This window comes from Talpa europaea (assembly GCF_964194135.1).
Source record: "Talpa europaea genome assembly, chromosome: 9".
NCBI lineage: Eukaryota > Metazoa > Chordata > Mammalia > Eulipotyphla > Talpidae > Talpa > Talpa europaea.
Genome location: NC_140076.1, coordinates 94,463,798 through 94,477,996, shown reverse-complemented (window position 1 = coordinate 94,477,996; position 14,199 = coordinate 94,463,798). Strand labels below are relative to the sequence as shown.

The 14,199-nt window shown below is 41.8% G+C and overlaps 1 protein-coding gene across 1 annotated transcript in view; it reads right to left on the bottom strand.

The window, feature by feature from the left end:
* The window catches only part of EPHX4 (epoxide hydrolase 4), a gene marked incomplete at its 5' end in the record, with an annotated part of 38,628 nt that extends 31,251 nt beyond the window's left edge, over positions 1-7,377 (bottom strand). Inside the window, 2 exons of the mRNA XM_084243960.1 lie at positions 4,877-4,962; positions 7,147-7,377. Of these exons, the coding sequence (XP_084100086.1) occupies positions 4,877-4,962; positions 7,147-7,377 (317 nt within the window). The remainder of the gene's footprint in view (positions 1-4,876; positions 4,963-7,146) is intronic.
* Between the last annotated feature and the right edge of the window lie 6,822 nt (positions 7,378-14,199).

Genomic DNA, 14,199 nt, shown 5'->3' with positions numbered 1-14,199 from the left:
TATTATAAATAAACAAAACTAGTTATTTTCATCCACACTGGGTTTTCTTTTTCCTGGTAAATTTAGGTAGTAACAGGATACTTTTAAAAAAGAGTACATATTTGCTAGTTATTACTCTACACATAAGGAGGGCTCCTGATTTATAGGCTAACCACTTGCAAGTGTAAATACCTGTTTTCCCTTCATAACAGAGAGAAGGCCACAGCCATGCCCTTCTGTGCCCAGCTGTCTCCATGAAGAGGCCCACTTGCCTCAGCAATTGAGAAATGACAAATCCATCCCAAACAGCTGGTGATGAAAACGATTCAAGAAACTGCCTGCATCAGCTCAAAATCTTTTTAAAGGCAATGCAAATTGAGGTGGAGAGAGAGTGGGAGAAAAATCATCCTTTGACGAACAGACTTATTTTGGGATAATGTAGCTAAAGATCTCATAGACATGTATCTTGTTTGCCATTTCCTTTAGGTTTTAAGAAAGAACATCCAGGATTTTTATTGTTTCTGTAACATCTAATAGTCTATATTAAACGTCACCATTTCTCAAGAGCTATTCTTAGGTAATGACGATAAACGTAGGTAATATACTATATAGTGCTTTTCAGTTTAAAACGCACTTTACAAAACTAGCAACAACAAATGTTGGCGAGGGTGTGGAGAAAAAGGAACTCTTCTGCACTGTTGGTGGGAGTGCAAACTGGTCCAACCACTGTGGAGAGCTGTGTGGAGATTTCTGGACCTACTAAACATAGAACTTCCATATGATCCAGCAATTCCACTCCTAGGTATTTACCCAAAGGACACAGAAACATCAATTCCAAAGAACACCTGCACCCCTATGTTTATAGCAGCACTGTTTACAATAGCTAAGCTTTGGAAACAACCCAAATGCCCAAAAATAGATGACTGGATCAAGAAGATGTGGTACATATACACCATGGAATATTACTCAGCATTCAAAAAAGATAAACACATGCAATTTGCAGCAACATGGATGGCGCTGGAAGGGATCATGCTCTGCAAAATAAGCCAAAAAGAAAAAGAAAAATACCGGATGGTCTCACTCATAGCAGGAATCTAGAAAACTTAAATAAGGGACCAGGAAAATGAATAACTATAAGAAAGTGAAAATCAAAATCAACAAAAAACTATGAACCAGAGACACTTTTAGGGGGGCGGGGGCGGGAGGGGAGGGATTGGGGTCAGAATGGGGGGGCTGCAATTGTATGGGAAATATAAAAATAAAATTTATTATTAAAAAAAATAAAAATAAAAATAAAATGCACTTTACACACATTGACAATTTATGAATCAAATCTTTGAATCAAATGTTTCTGAACTATTTGATCTACAAACAAGCTTGTAATTTCATGTGTATTTAGGCAAAATTTGATTAATAGGGGAAACATTCTTACATTTATAACGTAATTGATGAATCTGGTTTGAATTGGTTTGAAATGCCAGACTTAAAATCCTTTTTTTTTTGGGGTGGGGGGGAGCTTTTAAAGAGAGGAAGTCATGAAAAGGAAAAAAAGGGAAAACCTAAGAAAGGTCTTGAAGTCGCTTAATCAAAACAGTTTTGTTCTAAACTCTGCTTCAAAGAGACTTTTTTTCTAAGTGGAACACTTGAATAGAACTGACGATATATTCCTTTATGCGTAAATAATGCTCTTTTGAATGGATCGAAGGCAAGTGGGCATGAACATTTGAGGTCTTGATTTAGAGTGTGACATACTCAAATAGAAGTCTTTGATTATCAACAATCTTCAAGTACTAGCTTTAAGATTCTCCCTCAACAACCAGCTAGTTTTCAGATCAATAGTCTGCAAAATGCAGTGTATTCAGTTTGGTCTACTGGGTAAATGATATCTGGAGGTTGATGCTAATATTTTAAATTGTAACAAGGTTCTTGCTGGAGTAACAAATAGTGGGTTTGGTGAACTAACTTTGTGATCTGCTTCTATTTCCTAATTTATGCTCTTCAGAGTGAGGGTATATTTTTTTCCCTCCGAAACTAAAACCATTGTTCACAATGACTAGATCCCCTTCAGACACATCTAAAACAGTGTCGTTGGAGCTAATGGGGCTGAAGCCCATGGATCAGTGCAGGGCATCCCTAGGCTGTCCTGTCCACTGAAGATTCCAGGACATGTACAAGAATCACCAAATATTTCTAGTCTCCAAAAAGAGACCTCATGAAGAGAAAATAGTGGGATAATGCTAAGAAAATGTATGCAAAAGTATCATTTATAGAATGTGACAGAAAGTATCTACTATCCTCTATTAGGTGATTATCATTGCTATTTGGGGGGACACCTCAAAACAATTACCAAGTGGGTATAAGTTTATTTTTATCTCCAGGTACATTGTTCCAAATGTAAATAAAGTTCCAGGAGGAAAAGGAGCAATGACAAGTATTGGGGTTGGTGTGAGATAGAGAGAACAACCTTTAAGTCTTTTCTTTCTAAAACGTTAATTATCAATGTTCCCCATTCAGATGATGAATTTTACTTAGAATGATGATTTTAAAAGTTGAAGTAAGGTATTTTCATACTGTTGGCTAACATTTAATGGCTCTTGATTATTTCTATAAGGTGTAAAAATTGAAGGGTTAAAGTCCCTGTATCAGATCATCATCATTCCTAAATACTGTGAACAAGCTGCAGAAGTCAGCCCTGAAGTTCTTCACTTTATGGCCTTGCCAATTCTATAGGGTAGCTCTGAGGCTTATATGAGATGATATATATTTGTAAAAGAAAATACCTGGCACATAGTAAGTGCTCAAAAAATGTTAGCTATCAGCAATAGTAGCAGCTAGAATCAGAAATTATCTGATATGTGGAGCTCCAAACAGAGTGAACAGGAAGAAAAGAAGAAAATGAACCTTTATTGAGTATTAACTTGGGGTCACGTGACTGGACTTTCTCATGTTTAGACTCCTTTTATCCTCACTCACAACAACTCTGTAAGACTACTGTAGAGGACCATGCGGGGTCCTGTACCAAGTAAGTAGATGAGCCAGAATTCACTGCCTATGTTACTCTAGGCAGATCTGACTGATGTTTCAGACCAATATTTTCTTGTGAACCAATCACATCAAGCACGACATTAAAAAAGTCATATATATATATATATATGCTTGAGTTCCACAGGGCTATTTATCTACCTCCTAATTAAGATGCTTCCAGAGGACAGGGTGGATAAATTTTATCATTAAATTGACTTATTTATGTGAAGGTAAATCCTGGAGGAAGAAAAACCCTCACAAGGGAGTCACAGATTTTTTTTTTTCCCTAGAAAGTAAGGATCACGCACAGACTTCTTGCTCTGGAAAAATGATGAGGTATATGGAGCTGGATGCATTTAAAATCAGGACCTTTGTTGACACAAAATCTCTAAAATGTCCAGCAGGTGAAAAATATACAATGATAGAATTCTAGGTATTAAGAGGATAGTAAGGGAAATACTTAGGGACAAGACATTGCCCCAGACCTTTAAAAAGATACCACATATCCTACTTTTCAGCCAACGCAGAAGATATATTTTCATCTATTTCTTGGCCTATTCATGAATCATCTCAAGATCATAAGTCTATGCTACAAAAAAATCTAGATTTCTTTTCATCAGCATGATATATCACCTCTTTTAAAGACGTTCTTTTATAAAAAAGCTTAAGTCATATGTTCTTTTCCTCTGTACTTATTTGACTCTGTGGAGTTTAAGGGAGGACAGAACATTTTCTCCTAGGTAACGAGCAACTGTGTATTTCAGGCTAGAGGTTTTCTTCCCAATGCGAAGTATTTGGGTGTTTAATTGGTCCCATTTTCATATGAACCTGTTGTGGTGTACATAGGAAATAGTTCATTTTCAGTTTCTGTGAATTTTCTTTCCTGTCTCTCTTTCCCCTCAATCCTCACAAAAAGTTTCCAAGTAACAGGCATTCTAAGTCTTTGGTTTCTTTCAAATCTCCTTTCCTCTTCTAATTTTGCATTTTGCACAGAGAAGGTACTATAAAAACTGTTCTGAATTATTTCAGAATTGAAACATTAAAAGATACTGCTTTTAATGCTCAAAAAGAAAATTCAGGGCCTCCCCGGTGGCGCAGCGGTTGAGTGCTGGGTTTGCAAACTGCCCGCAGCCTCTGCAGCGCCAGTTCAATCCCCGGCTGCTCCCCGGCCACCAGAGGAGGGTCCCACATGGCGCGCAGACCTCTCCTGCCGCCCCCTGCTCCCCTCAGCAGTGTATTTCGTCAGTCTGTCTGTTCTGTTCCCCACTCTGGCTCTGGTGAATTCTCTCACCCTCCCGCGCTTCTGACTGTACCCAGTGTTTGTATAAATACATAAATAAATAAATAAATCTTAAAAAATAAAAATATTTAAAAAGTAAAAAAAAAATTAAAAAAAAGAAAATTCAGAAGCATTTCTTTAGAAGGAATACCATTCCTGTGATTCAGAAGCATTTAAGAATGATAACTGTAGGCAACGGATCATAGAGTAGGGTCTATCAAGTCATTAAAATAAATGATACAGGGGCCTCCCCGGTGGCGCAGCGGTTGAGCGCTGGGTTGCGAAGCTGCCCGCGGCCTCTGCGGCGCCGGTTCGATCCCCGGCTGCTCCCCGGCCACCGGAGGAGAATCCCACATGGCGCGCAGACCTCTCCTGCTGCCCGCTGCTCCCCTCAGCAGTGTACTTCGGTCCTTCTGCCTGCTCTGCTCCCCGCTCTGGCTCTGGTGAATTCTCTCACCCTCCCGCGCTTCTGACTGTACCCAGTGCATGTATAAACAAAACAAACAAACAAATAAATAAATAAAAACATGCCTCTATTAAAAAATAAATAAAACAAATGATACAACAAAACTAAAAGTTAATTGGCAAGTTTACCAGAATTCTGGAAATCCATGAAGCAGCAGCATAAGTGGTTTGCCTCTTTCTCCAGCAGCAACATAGTGAAATCTTAGTCCTGAATCCTGCAGTAGAAAACAGAGGATATGGAACTTTAGTGGTGTGTTGATTTCAAAGTAGTCATTTAGTATTCCCAGTCCGTTAAAAAAAAACTCTAATTACTTGTAATATCAAGAAATTAAATATTAAATTTCAAAAAGAAGAAACTCATGTGTTAGCAGAGAGCAAGTTAACAGATTCACTTTTGTCTACATTCCCTTGTGCCATCCCTTCTTGTTCTACTTAAAAGGTCAGTGTATATATTATGAGCTTTTGAAATAATGTCACAATTTGTGACTTTCATTTTACTGATGTGTCACATTTCATCTCATTCAGACACTGCAGGACATGTAAATAATTCTGATCTGAATTTATATTCCTGCCATATTTACCTCCTAGTCATGTACTTTTCTCAGCTTACCCCATCAAGAGCTATGCCATCAGTTACATAATTCACACCTCCTTTCCTTATTTTTAGGTGTTTCCTTCCCACATTATTATTTTAAGTTGAGAGTTGCGTGTGCTGTTCCCCTGCTGCCTGCTCCTCTGTCATATCAGTGTATTCCTCATAGCAGAATGCTCTATGTGTTCAAGGCTTCACTCTGCATATGGGGGACAGGACTGTCAAAGGAAAATAAAAAGCATGGGATTCAGATAGGAACACAACCAGCACAAAGCAAACTGAAGAAAGGAAATGGGAGAAAAACAAAAGCTTAGAAAGAAGAAAAGAAATAAAGAAAACCAAAAGCTAAGCACAGAGTTTTATATCCAGTAACCCAAGCAAGTGGGTTTTCAGATGGGAAAAAAATACTTAAAGGACTTCTAATTCAACCCCATCATTTTTGAAGATTTGGAAACCGAGTACCCGGGTTCTCGGTGATGTTAAGATAAGGAGTTGTGGGAACAGGACTGTGACTAGATCCCCCATCTTGTGCTACCTCCCAAAGAAAGTTCTTTCTACTTCTCATTTCTGTATCTCTGAACAACCTCTTAATGGTGGCCAAAGTCAGAAGAAAGGCATTATAAGGATTTCTGGATGATGCTTCCACTGCTTTCTTATGTTGGATGCAGATAACAAAACTGACTTTGCCCTCAAATATCGAATGCCTTCCTATCAGGTCAATGACTTCTTTTATTGGTAGTGAGTCTGGGAAGATAAAATGCCGTGGGCACTTGATCGGTGAGGTACCGAACACTTTACTGCACTATGCTACAACCGTCTAAGGTTTTTGTTTTTATTTTTACAAACATTAGCTCGTTTAATTGTCATATCAAAGCCAGGCTGAAATGTCAAAAGTGCCCTTGGTCTTCTGAACTCCAGCTGTTAGGAAATCTGGCTAATAGGAAGAGGACTTGGTGACAAAAATATCCCCTCCTGTGAGACTAGTTCTGTAAGGCCTGTGAGTCAGACTGCAGGGTGCATCACAAGGGGCCACTTCCCTTCACCACCTGGAGTCTCAGGAAATAGAATATCCGTGGGCTGTGAGGAGGCTGGGGACAAGCACGGACCGTTAGGGAGTCTGCACGCACAGCTGACATTTACTTTGGATCCCATTCCTTTGGTTCTGACTTCTGAATCGGGGTCCTTCCCCACAAACCATTTTATCTTCCTCTATTCCTGTTGCTCGGGTAATCTACAAATGCTCCATTCCACGGATCAGAACAGACTCCCGATTTCCAATAATTTATACTATTCACTCTTTCAATCTCTAAAATTTGGCTAAGGAGCCTCCTGAGACATTACAGGCCACTAGAAACAATTCCCTCCAGCTGATTTGAGCTCCAAAGGGCAAAAAGGTGAAAAGGTGACAGGAGACAGCTTCCCCTTAGAGTAGCAAGGGAGCAGAATTATTCTGGATTGTTGGGGTTCAGAAGGAGTGGAGAGTAAAATAAGAGAACCCTGACTAGAGAAACTCCACATAACCTATTCTTATTCATTCTCTTATTCTCTCATTCTCTCTCTCTCTCTCACGCGCGCGCGTGTGCGCACACACACACACACACACACACACACACAGAGTCCGACCCTCCTCCCGCCACACCGCCCCTTCTGCGCCCCTCGGCATCTTCCCAGCCACACCGCGCGCCCTCTGCGCCCCGGGAACATTCGGGGCCGCTGGGCCAAACGTCACGGCAGGAGCAGCCCGGCGCCCTCCGCTCTCGGGGCGTCACGGTCCCCCCCGCACCGCCGGGCCCGCGCCGGCCTTCACCTTGATCCGCACGTAGCAGTGGGTGCCCAAAGAGGGGTCGTTCAGGCAGGCGGGGGGCTGTTCCCGGGCGACCCGCCGGAAGGTCTGCGCGGGCGCCCTGCCGATGCTCCACAAAAGTTTGAGCAGGTAGCCGGCGGCGCAGAGCCCGCAGTAGCAGTAGACCAGGCACCAGAAGAGCAGGGCGCGCACCGCGCGCGCCAGGCGGGGCAGGCAGTCCCCGAGCCGCGCCATCCGGCGGCCGCGCCGGGCCCGCTGCCCTTGCGACGCGCGGGGAGCGGCGGCCGCGCTCGGGCTGCGGAGCGAGACAGCGCGCGCGGCGGTGCGTCAGGTCCGCCCGCCCCGGCCGCCGGCTCCGCGCGCGCCTCCCCGCGGGCCCCCGGGCGGCCGCGCCGGGCCCGCGTCCCGCGTCCCGCGTCCCCAGTCCCGGGTCGCCGCCGCGGGCTCCGGCGCGCTCGCTGCGCCCCCGGGGGCCGCCGGGCCAGCCCCGGAGCTGCGGCCGCCAGACCCCGCGCGGCGAGCCCCGCGCCCCGCGCCCCGCGCGCCCAGGTGCCCCCAGCGCCGGGCACCGTGCCGAGCCCGCCCGCCGCCAGAAAGGGGAGCCCCCTTCAAAGCTGCCAAACTGCGGGGGACAGGAAGGCGAGACTTCCCCGAGCCCGCCCGGGAGCCGCCAAGAGGCGCCCCTTTGGTTGTGAGCGGGGCGCGCCCCTCCCGCTCCGCGCCCCGTTAGGTGCTGGAATGTCGTTAGGCCTTTTTCTGGGTCCCGGCGACGGGGCGCGGGTCCGGGAGGCGCTCATTGGTCTTCGTGCTGCGGACAGACGTGGCTACTCAGGCTTCGCAGGCTTCGGAAGCTGTTGCTGTTCTCCAGCTCGGTTCGGAGACGCTGGCAACCCATTTAGGCCTCGCTGGTTCTCAAGTCACGCTTCTGACAACCCCCATCTGTGTATTTTTCCTGCCTAGATACATTTTTTTGTCAGTTTTCCATTGCTGTAAGTGTTTTCCTCGCAAGAATATTGTATAAATATATTTAAATAATATGTGACCTTTTGCTTAGCATAATAATCCATCTGAGACACAATCTGTTGCTTGTGTTGTTTATTTTTTATTTTTTTCTTTTTTGCTCCTGATTAGTATTTCATTGAATGGGTGTGCGATAATTGTTCGTTGGTTCCCCAGGTATGGGCATTGAGGTTTCTTCCCCAGGTTTCGGTAGCTATGAATAAAGTGATGATAAGCATCCATGTAAAGTTTTTTTGTGTAAACCTAAGTTTTCATTTCATTTCGGTTCACTTGGTGGGGCATTTCTCTGAAGATTTTATTCTTTTACAAAGTGTGTCCAGATTTTTTACTCACTTTTAAAAAATTGGGTTGTTTTCTTACAATTGAGTTTTTAATATAAAACTGAGTTCTTTTTATAAAATTTTAAAAGAATTTGGATACAAATCCTTTATTGTACTTTATGTGATTTGCAAATATTTCCCCAGCCTTTCTTTTTTCATTCGTGTAATAGATTTTGAAGAGCAGATTTTCTTAATTTTGATGTCATCCAACTTATCATTTCTTTCTTTTCTTTTTTTCTTTAAGATTTATTTTTTATTTATGCAATAGCTGGGGTACAGGCCAGAGGCATGGGAAGGTGAGAGGATTCACTAGAGACAGAGTGGGAAGGAGAACAGGCAGACGGAAAGCACTGCTGAGGGGAGCAGTGGGCAGGACAGGAGAGGTCTGCCACACCATGTGGGTATCTCCCTGGCCAGCCGGAATCGAACCTGCACTGCAGAGGCTGTGGACAGCTTCACAGCACTGTGCTCAACCCACTGCGCCACCGGGGAGGCCCCCATTTCTTTTTTTTATAGATAATAATTGTGGTCTTCTATGTAAGAAATTTTTGCCTAACTCAAGATCAACAAGGATTTTTTTATCCTATGTTTTCTTCTAGAACTTTTATGTTTTATGTTTAGGCCTGTGATCCATTTTTAATTGAATTTCAGTATAGGGCACAAAATCTGGATTGATATGTGCACATGAGTATTCAAGTGTCTTGTCACCATTTGTTGAATATTTTCTGACTTTTTGATTTGTTGTAATGGTAGGACAGTGCTTTCTTGATTCTGAGTAGACTCCTGAATTCTTTTTTAAAAAATTGAAATACAATTGCAATAACATTGTTATAGTTTTATATATATATTTTTTAAGATTTATTTATTTATACATGCACTGGGTACAGTCAGAAGCACGGGAAGGTGAGAGAATTCACCAGAGCCAGAGCAGGGAGCAGAGCAGGCAGAAGGACCAAAGTACACTGCTGAGGGGAGCAGCGGGCGGCAGGAGAGGTCTGCGCGCCATGCGGGACCCTCCTCCAGTGGCCGGGGAGCAGCCGGGGATCACATCAGCGCTGCAGAAGCCACGGGCAGCTTTGCAACCCAGCGCCACCAGGAAGGCCCAACATTGTTATAGTTTTATGGGCACTACGACTTGTCTATATAATGATGTTTACCACAATAAGTTTCATACATAATTTTGTTTTGACTATTATCATTTTATTGAAAATTTTAATGAGATAATTATAAATTTATATAGTCATAAAAGAAATAATACAGAGAACCTGTATATACTTTATCCAGGGTATTTTGCAATTTACCTATAATTTTATCATATATGTAGGATTCTGTACCAACCAGCAAAGTCAAGAATACAGAACATTTCCATACCACAAGAATCCCTCATGTTGCCCTTTTATAACAGCATTGTCACCTGGCCCCTAATCCCTGGCAACTTCTGTTCTCTATTTCTAAAAGTTTATCGTTTCAAATATGTTATATAAATTAAATCATACCATATTTTAGCTTTAGGTTTCACTTTTTTCACTCAGCTTAATTTCCTAAAATTTCAAGTTCTCGCATGTATCTGTGGTTCCTTTCTCTTGATTTCTGGGTAGTATTCCATAGTAGGTATGTATGTACTACAATTTGTTTAGCCACTCACTGATTAAATGACTTCTGGGTTGTTTTAGTTGGGGGCTATTACAAATAAAGCTCCTATGTACATTTGTGTATAGGTTTTTGTGTGAACATAAGTACAGTTGCTGGGTCAAATGGTAATCGCATGCTTTGCTTGTAAGAAACTGCCAACTGATTTCCACACTGACTGTACCACATTTTATTTCTCCTGCAACATATTAGTTATTCAGTTTATCTATATTCATGCCAGCACTATGTTGTTATTATTTTTTATTTTAACCTTTTTGATAGGTACGCAATGAAATGTTGTTTATTTTACTTAATTTTTTTTAGTTTAGCACCATTTATTATGACCACAGCTTTTGCTGTAGCTGGTGTCCATCAACCTGTTCTTAAAGTACCTCCTTCAATTTCTCTTGTCCAGGACAGAAGATCCTCCAGGTAGCATACCAACAGAACGAGAGACTTCAGTGATGGCACTGCTCAATGGCAACTACCAGAAGTTTTAAAAAATGCCTCGCATTTTGATGCTGTCAGTGTGGGTTTTTATTCCCTAATGGGAATAAAATTCCTGAAACCCAGATATGGGCTATGTCTGCTTGGTAGCAGAGTATTATTCCATGTGGAAATAATGTTCTCCTGAAGGATGGTGACCACAGCCCCACAGATTGCCTCCTTGACTGTGACCTGTTCTCCCAACATGACCAGAATGAGACTCGCCCAGCAATAGGATGCCAAGCCCTTCTGCAGTGGAACAATCCACTTGTCACCATTATTTGCTTCATCATCCCACATGGGTGTAATTTCTTTGGACAATTTTTTTTAAGATTTATTTATTTATTTATACAAGCACTGGGGTACAGTCAGAAGCACGGGAGGGTGAGAGAATTCACCAGAGCCAGAGCAGAGAGCAGAACAGGCAGACTGACGACGTGCACTGCTGAGGGGAGCAGCAGGGGCAGGAGAGGTCTGCGCGACATGTGGGACCCTCACCCAGTGGCCGGGGATCGAACTGGCACTGCAGAGGCTACGGGCAGCTTTGAACCTAGCGTTCAACCGCTGCGCCACCGGGGAGGCCCTGTAACTTCTTCTTTGAAGAGATGGAAGTCACTGTGGCCTGTGAGGTCCCTGGTGCTTGCCATGTGACTGAAAAATCTCTAGAACTGCTCCACAAAGGCAAAGGTGCCTATCTGTTTGATATTCTGTTCACAGCTGTGTGAACTGGTGGGACAACTGGGAGTTCTCCTGGAGTACCAGAAAGTATAGTTATACTGCAGGGGATGCTCTACCGGTCCTGAAACAACCACCTTACTTTTGCTGTTGCTCTGACTTTTCCTGTTCCATTTTTTCTTTCTTCCATCTTTCTGTGTGCTGTTTTCTTCATTCTGATCATGGTCCTGTTGTGCAACCATCCCTGGCCTGGCAGGTTTACTGTTGATTGGGGTAAAGAGAAAAAAGAATCTTGGAGCCTTAGGTGTATCTGACATGTCTTTAATGCTGAAGCAGGGGACCAGAACCACAGGCAGGCAGAGGAAAAAAAAAACAGAGATGGAAAGATAGGAATAGCACTGAGCCTCCTAGTCCCCTTTATTATTGTGCATACAAGGCACTTTCAAAGTTAACTAACCATCTGTTGTTTGCTAAATGTCTGAAGGTGGAAAATGTAACCGATACATTTCAAGGTTAAGGGCTGTCTGCTGTTGGAAGATGAAAAAGAGACTGAGTTAATGCATTTTCCTTATAGTGCTTACTGTTGATAGCATCATCTTTTTTGTTGTTGAGAAAAGGTAGTATAAAGCACTTTTATTGCAATAATAAAACTTGAAACTATGAGATCACTACATAGGATGGCGAAATGATAAGAGGGCAAAAGGAAAAGCCAGGAAACTGTGAAGTCAGCAGGGGCAACTGAGCATCAAAGAACAAGAGATGGTGAAGGTGTGACAACCAGCAGCATTTTCTGGTAAGAACACATACTACACTTGGCCTTAACCAAAAGGCTGAGATGAGAGAAACATCACTTCCTTGAGAACACTTAAGGATTTGTCTTGATGGCTGGGTTTTCAGTGGTGTTACTAGTTTACAAACAGCAGTTAAGTTCAAACGTTTGATTAAAATTTTTAAAATTCAGGAAGAAGTTTGGATAGCTATGAGATTTCAAGTCTTGAATATCCATTGGAAAAACGACAGTGTGAGTGGAGGATCCAGGCTATAATGAACGCTTTGGAGGTCCCCCCTGGCCTGGGGATCCAAAACTTTTGCCCAATATCAGAGTGAAAATGATCTACTTTCAAAAGGCAAAGATGTAAGGGGAGAGGCCTCCCTGGTGGCGCAGGTGGTTGAGCACAGTGCCGTGAAGCTGTCTGCAGCCTCTGCAGCGCTGGTTCGATCCCTGCCGGCCTCGGAGCAACCCACATGGCTAGCAGACCTCTCCTGTCTCGCCCGCTGCTCCCCTTAGCAGTGTATTTCTTACATTGTGTATTTCTTTCTGTTCTCTTCCCCACTCTGACTCTGGTGAATCCTCTCACCCTCCTGCGCATCTAGCCTGTACCCCGGCTCTTGCAAAATAAAATAAAATCTTAAAAAAAAAAAGATGTAAGGGGAGGGTGGGATAGGGCAGAGGAAGCAAAGGCATTCTCTTTTCACTGCCCCTGCTTCAATTTTGGAGAGTACTTTTGATTCAATCCTGGAACATCTCTCAACTTGGGAGAATAATTTGGTTTTCAACAGCATCTCAAATCTGCTCTAACTTTGCAGCACAACAGGAATGTTTAATTTACAGCAGATAAAAATTTCATCCAAATAATACATATTCTTGTAGATTCCTCCACTCCAATTCCTATTCTAAAGTTAACCCGTTGTTTGTGCTGTTAATACTTAATTGAAAACCTAGATCTATAAAACTGAAACTTCATCCCAAAATGAAAACAAAATAAGTCATTTGAGGCTTAGGGCATATAGTTTAGGTTAACACACATACAAGGAGAAAGTGAAGAGCAAAATTGGGTGATAGAACACATTCAGTGGGGGTAGATATTAATACAAAGAGGGTAGTAGAACCATTTGTTGAAAAGACTATCCTTCCACTTTTAAATTGCATCTTTGTCAAAATCAGTTGTGCATATTTATGTGTTTCTATTTCTGGGTATTCTATTCTGTTCCATTCTATTGATCCATGAGTCTACCTATCACACTATCGTGATTACTACAACTTTATAGTAAGACTTAAAAATCACAATTTCTGTTCAATATCATTTAGGTATTCTAGTACCTTTGCCTTTCCACATAAATTTTAGAATAAACGTGCATGTCTAAGAAAACCTTTATTAGGATTTTGGTAGTTTGTGCATTAAACCAAATCAATTTGAGAACTGATATCTTTGCTATGTTGAGTCTTCCAATCCATGAACAGTCTCCATTTATTTAGATGTCTCTTCTTTGACTTATTTCATAAGCATTTTATAATTTTCAGCACAAATTTCCTTGCACATGTTTTGTTAAGTATATTTACCTAAGTATTTCATTTTCTTTAGAGTGATGTTAACTTTTAAGAAGTTTCCATGTTTGTAGTGTACAGAGATCAGACCGAGTTTTTTAAATTCATTTTTAATCTGTACAACTTTTGTTTTCATTACATTAATTAGAATACCTAGCACTATATTGAATAAGAAGAAGAGAGTGGACATCCTTGCCTTTCCCGTCAAAAATAGGAGGAAATCATTGAGTCTTTCATCATTATGTATAATGTTAACTGTAGATTTTTTGTAGGTATTCCTTATCAAATTGAAGTAATTTCTCTGTATTTCTGATTTGCTAAGAGCTTTTTTATAAAATCATGTGAGTTGAATTTTGTCAGATTCTTCCCTCCCCAAATTTTTTTTCTGTGTCAATTGATATTTTTTCTTCTTCAAAAGGCTTGTTGCTATGATGGATCACACTGATTTTTCAAATGTTGAATCAGCCTTGCATACCTGGAATAAATTGCTTTGTCATTATATACAATTCTTTTACACTTTATTGGATTTGATCTGCTAGTATTTTGTTGAAGTTTTTGTGTCTAATTTGTTAGAGATCGTGGTCTGCAGCTTTTATTTAG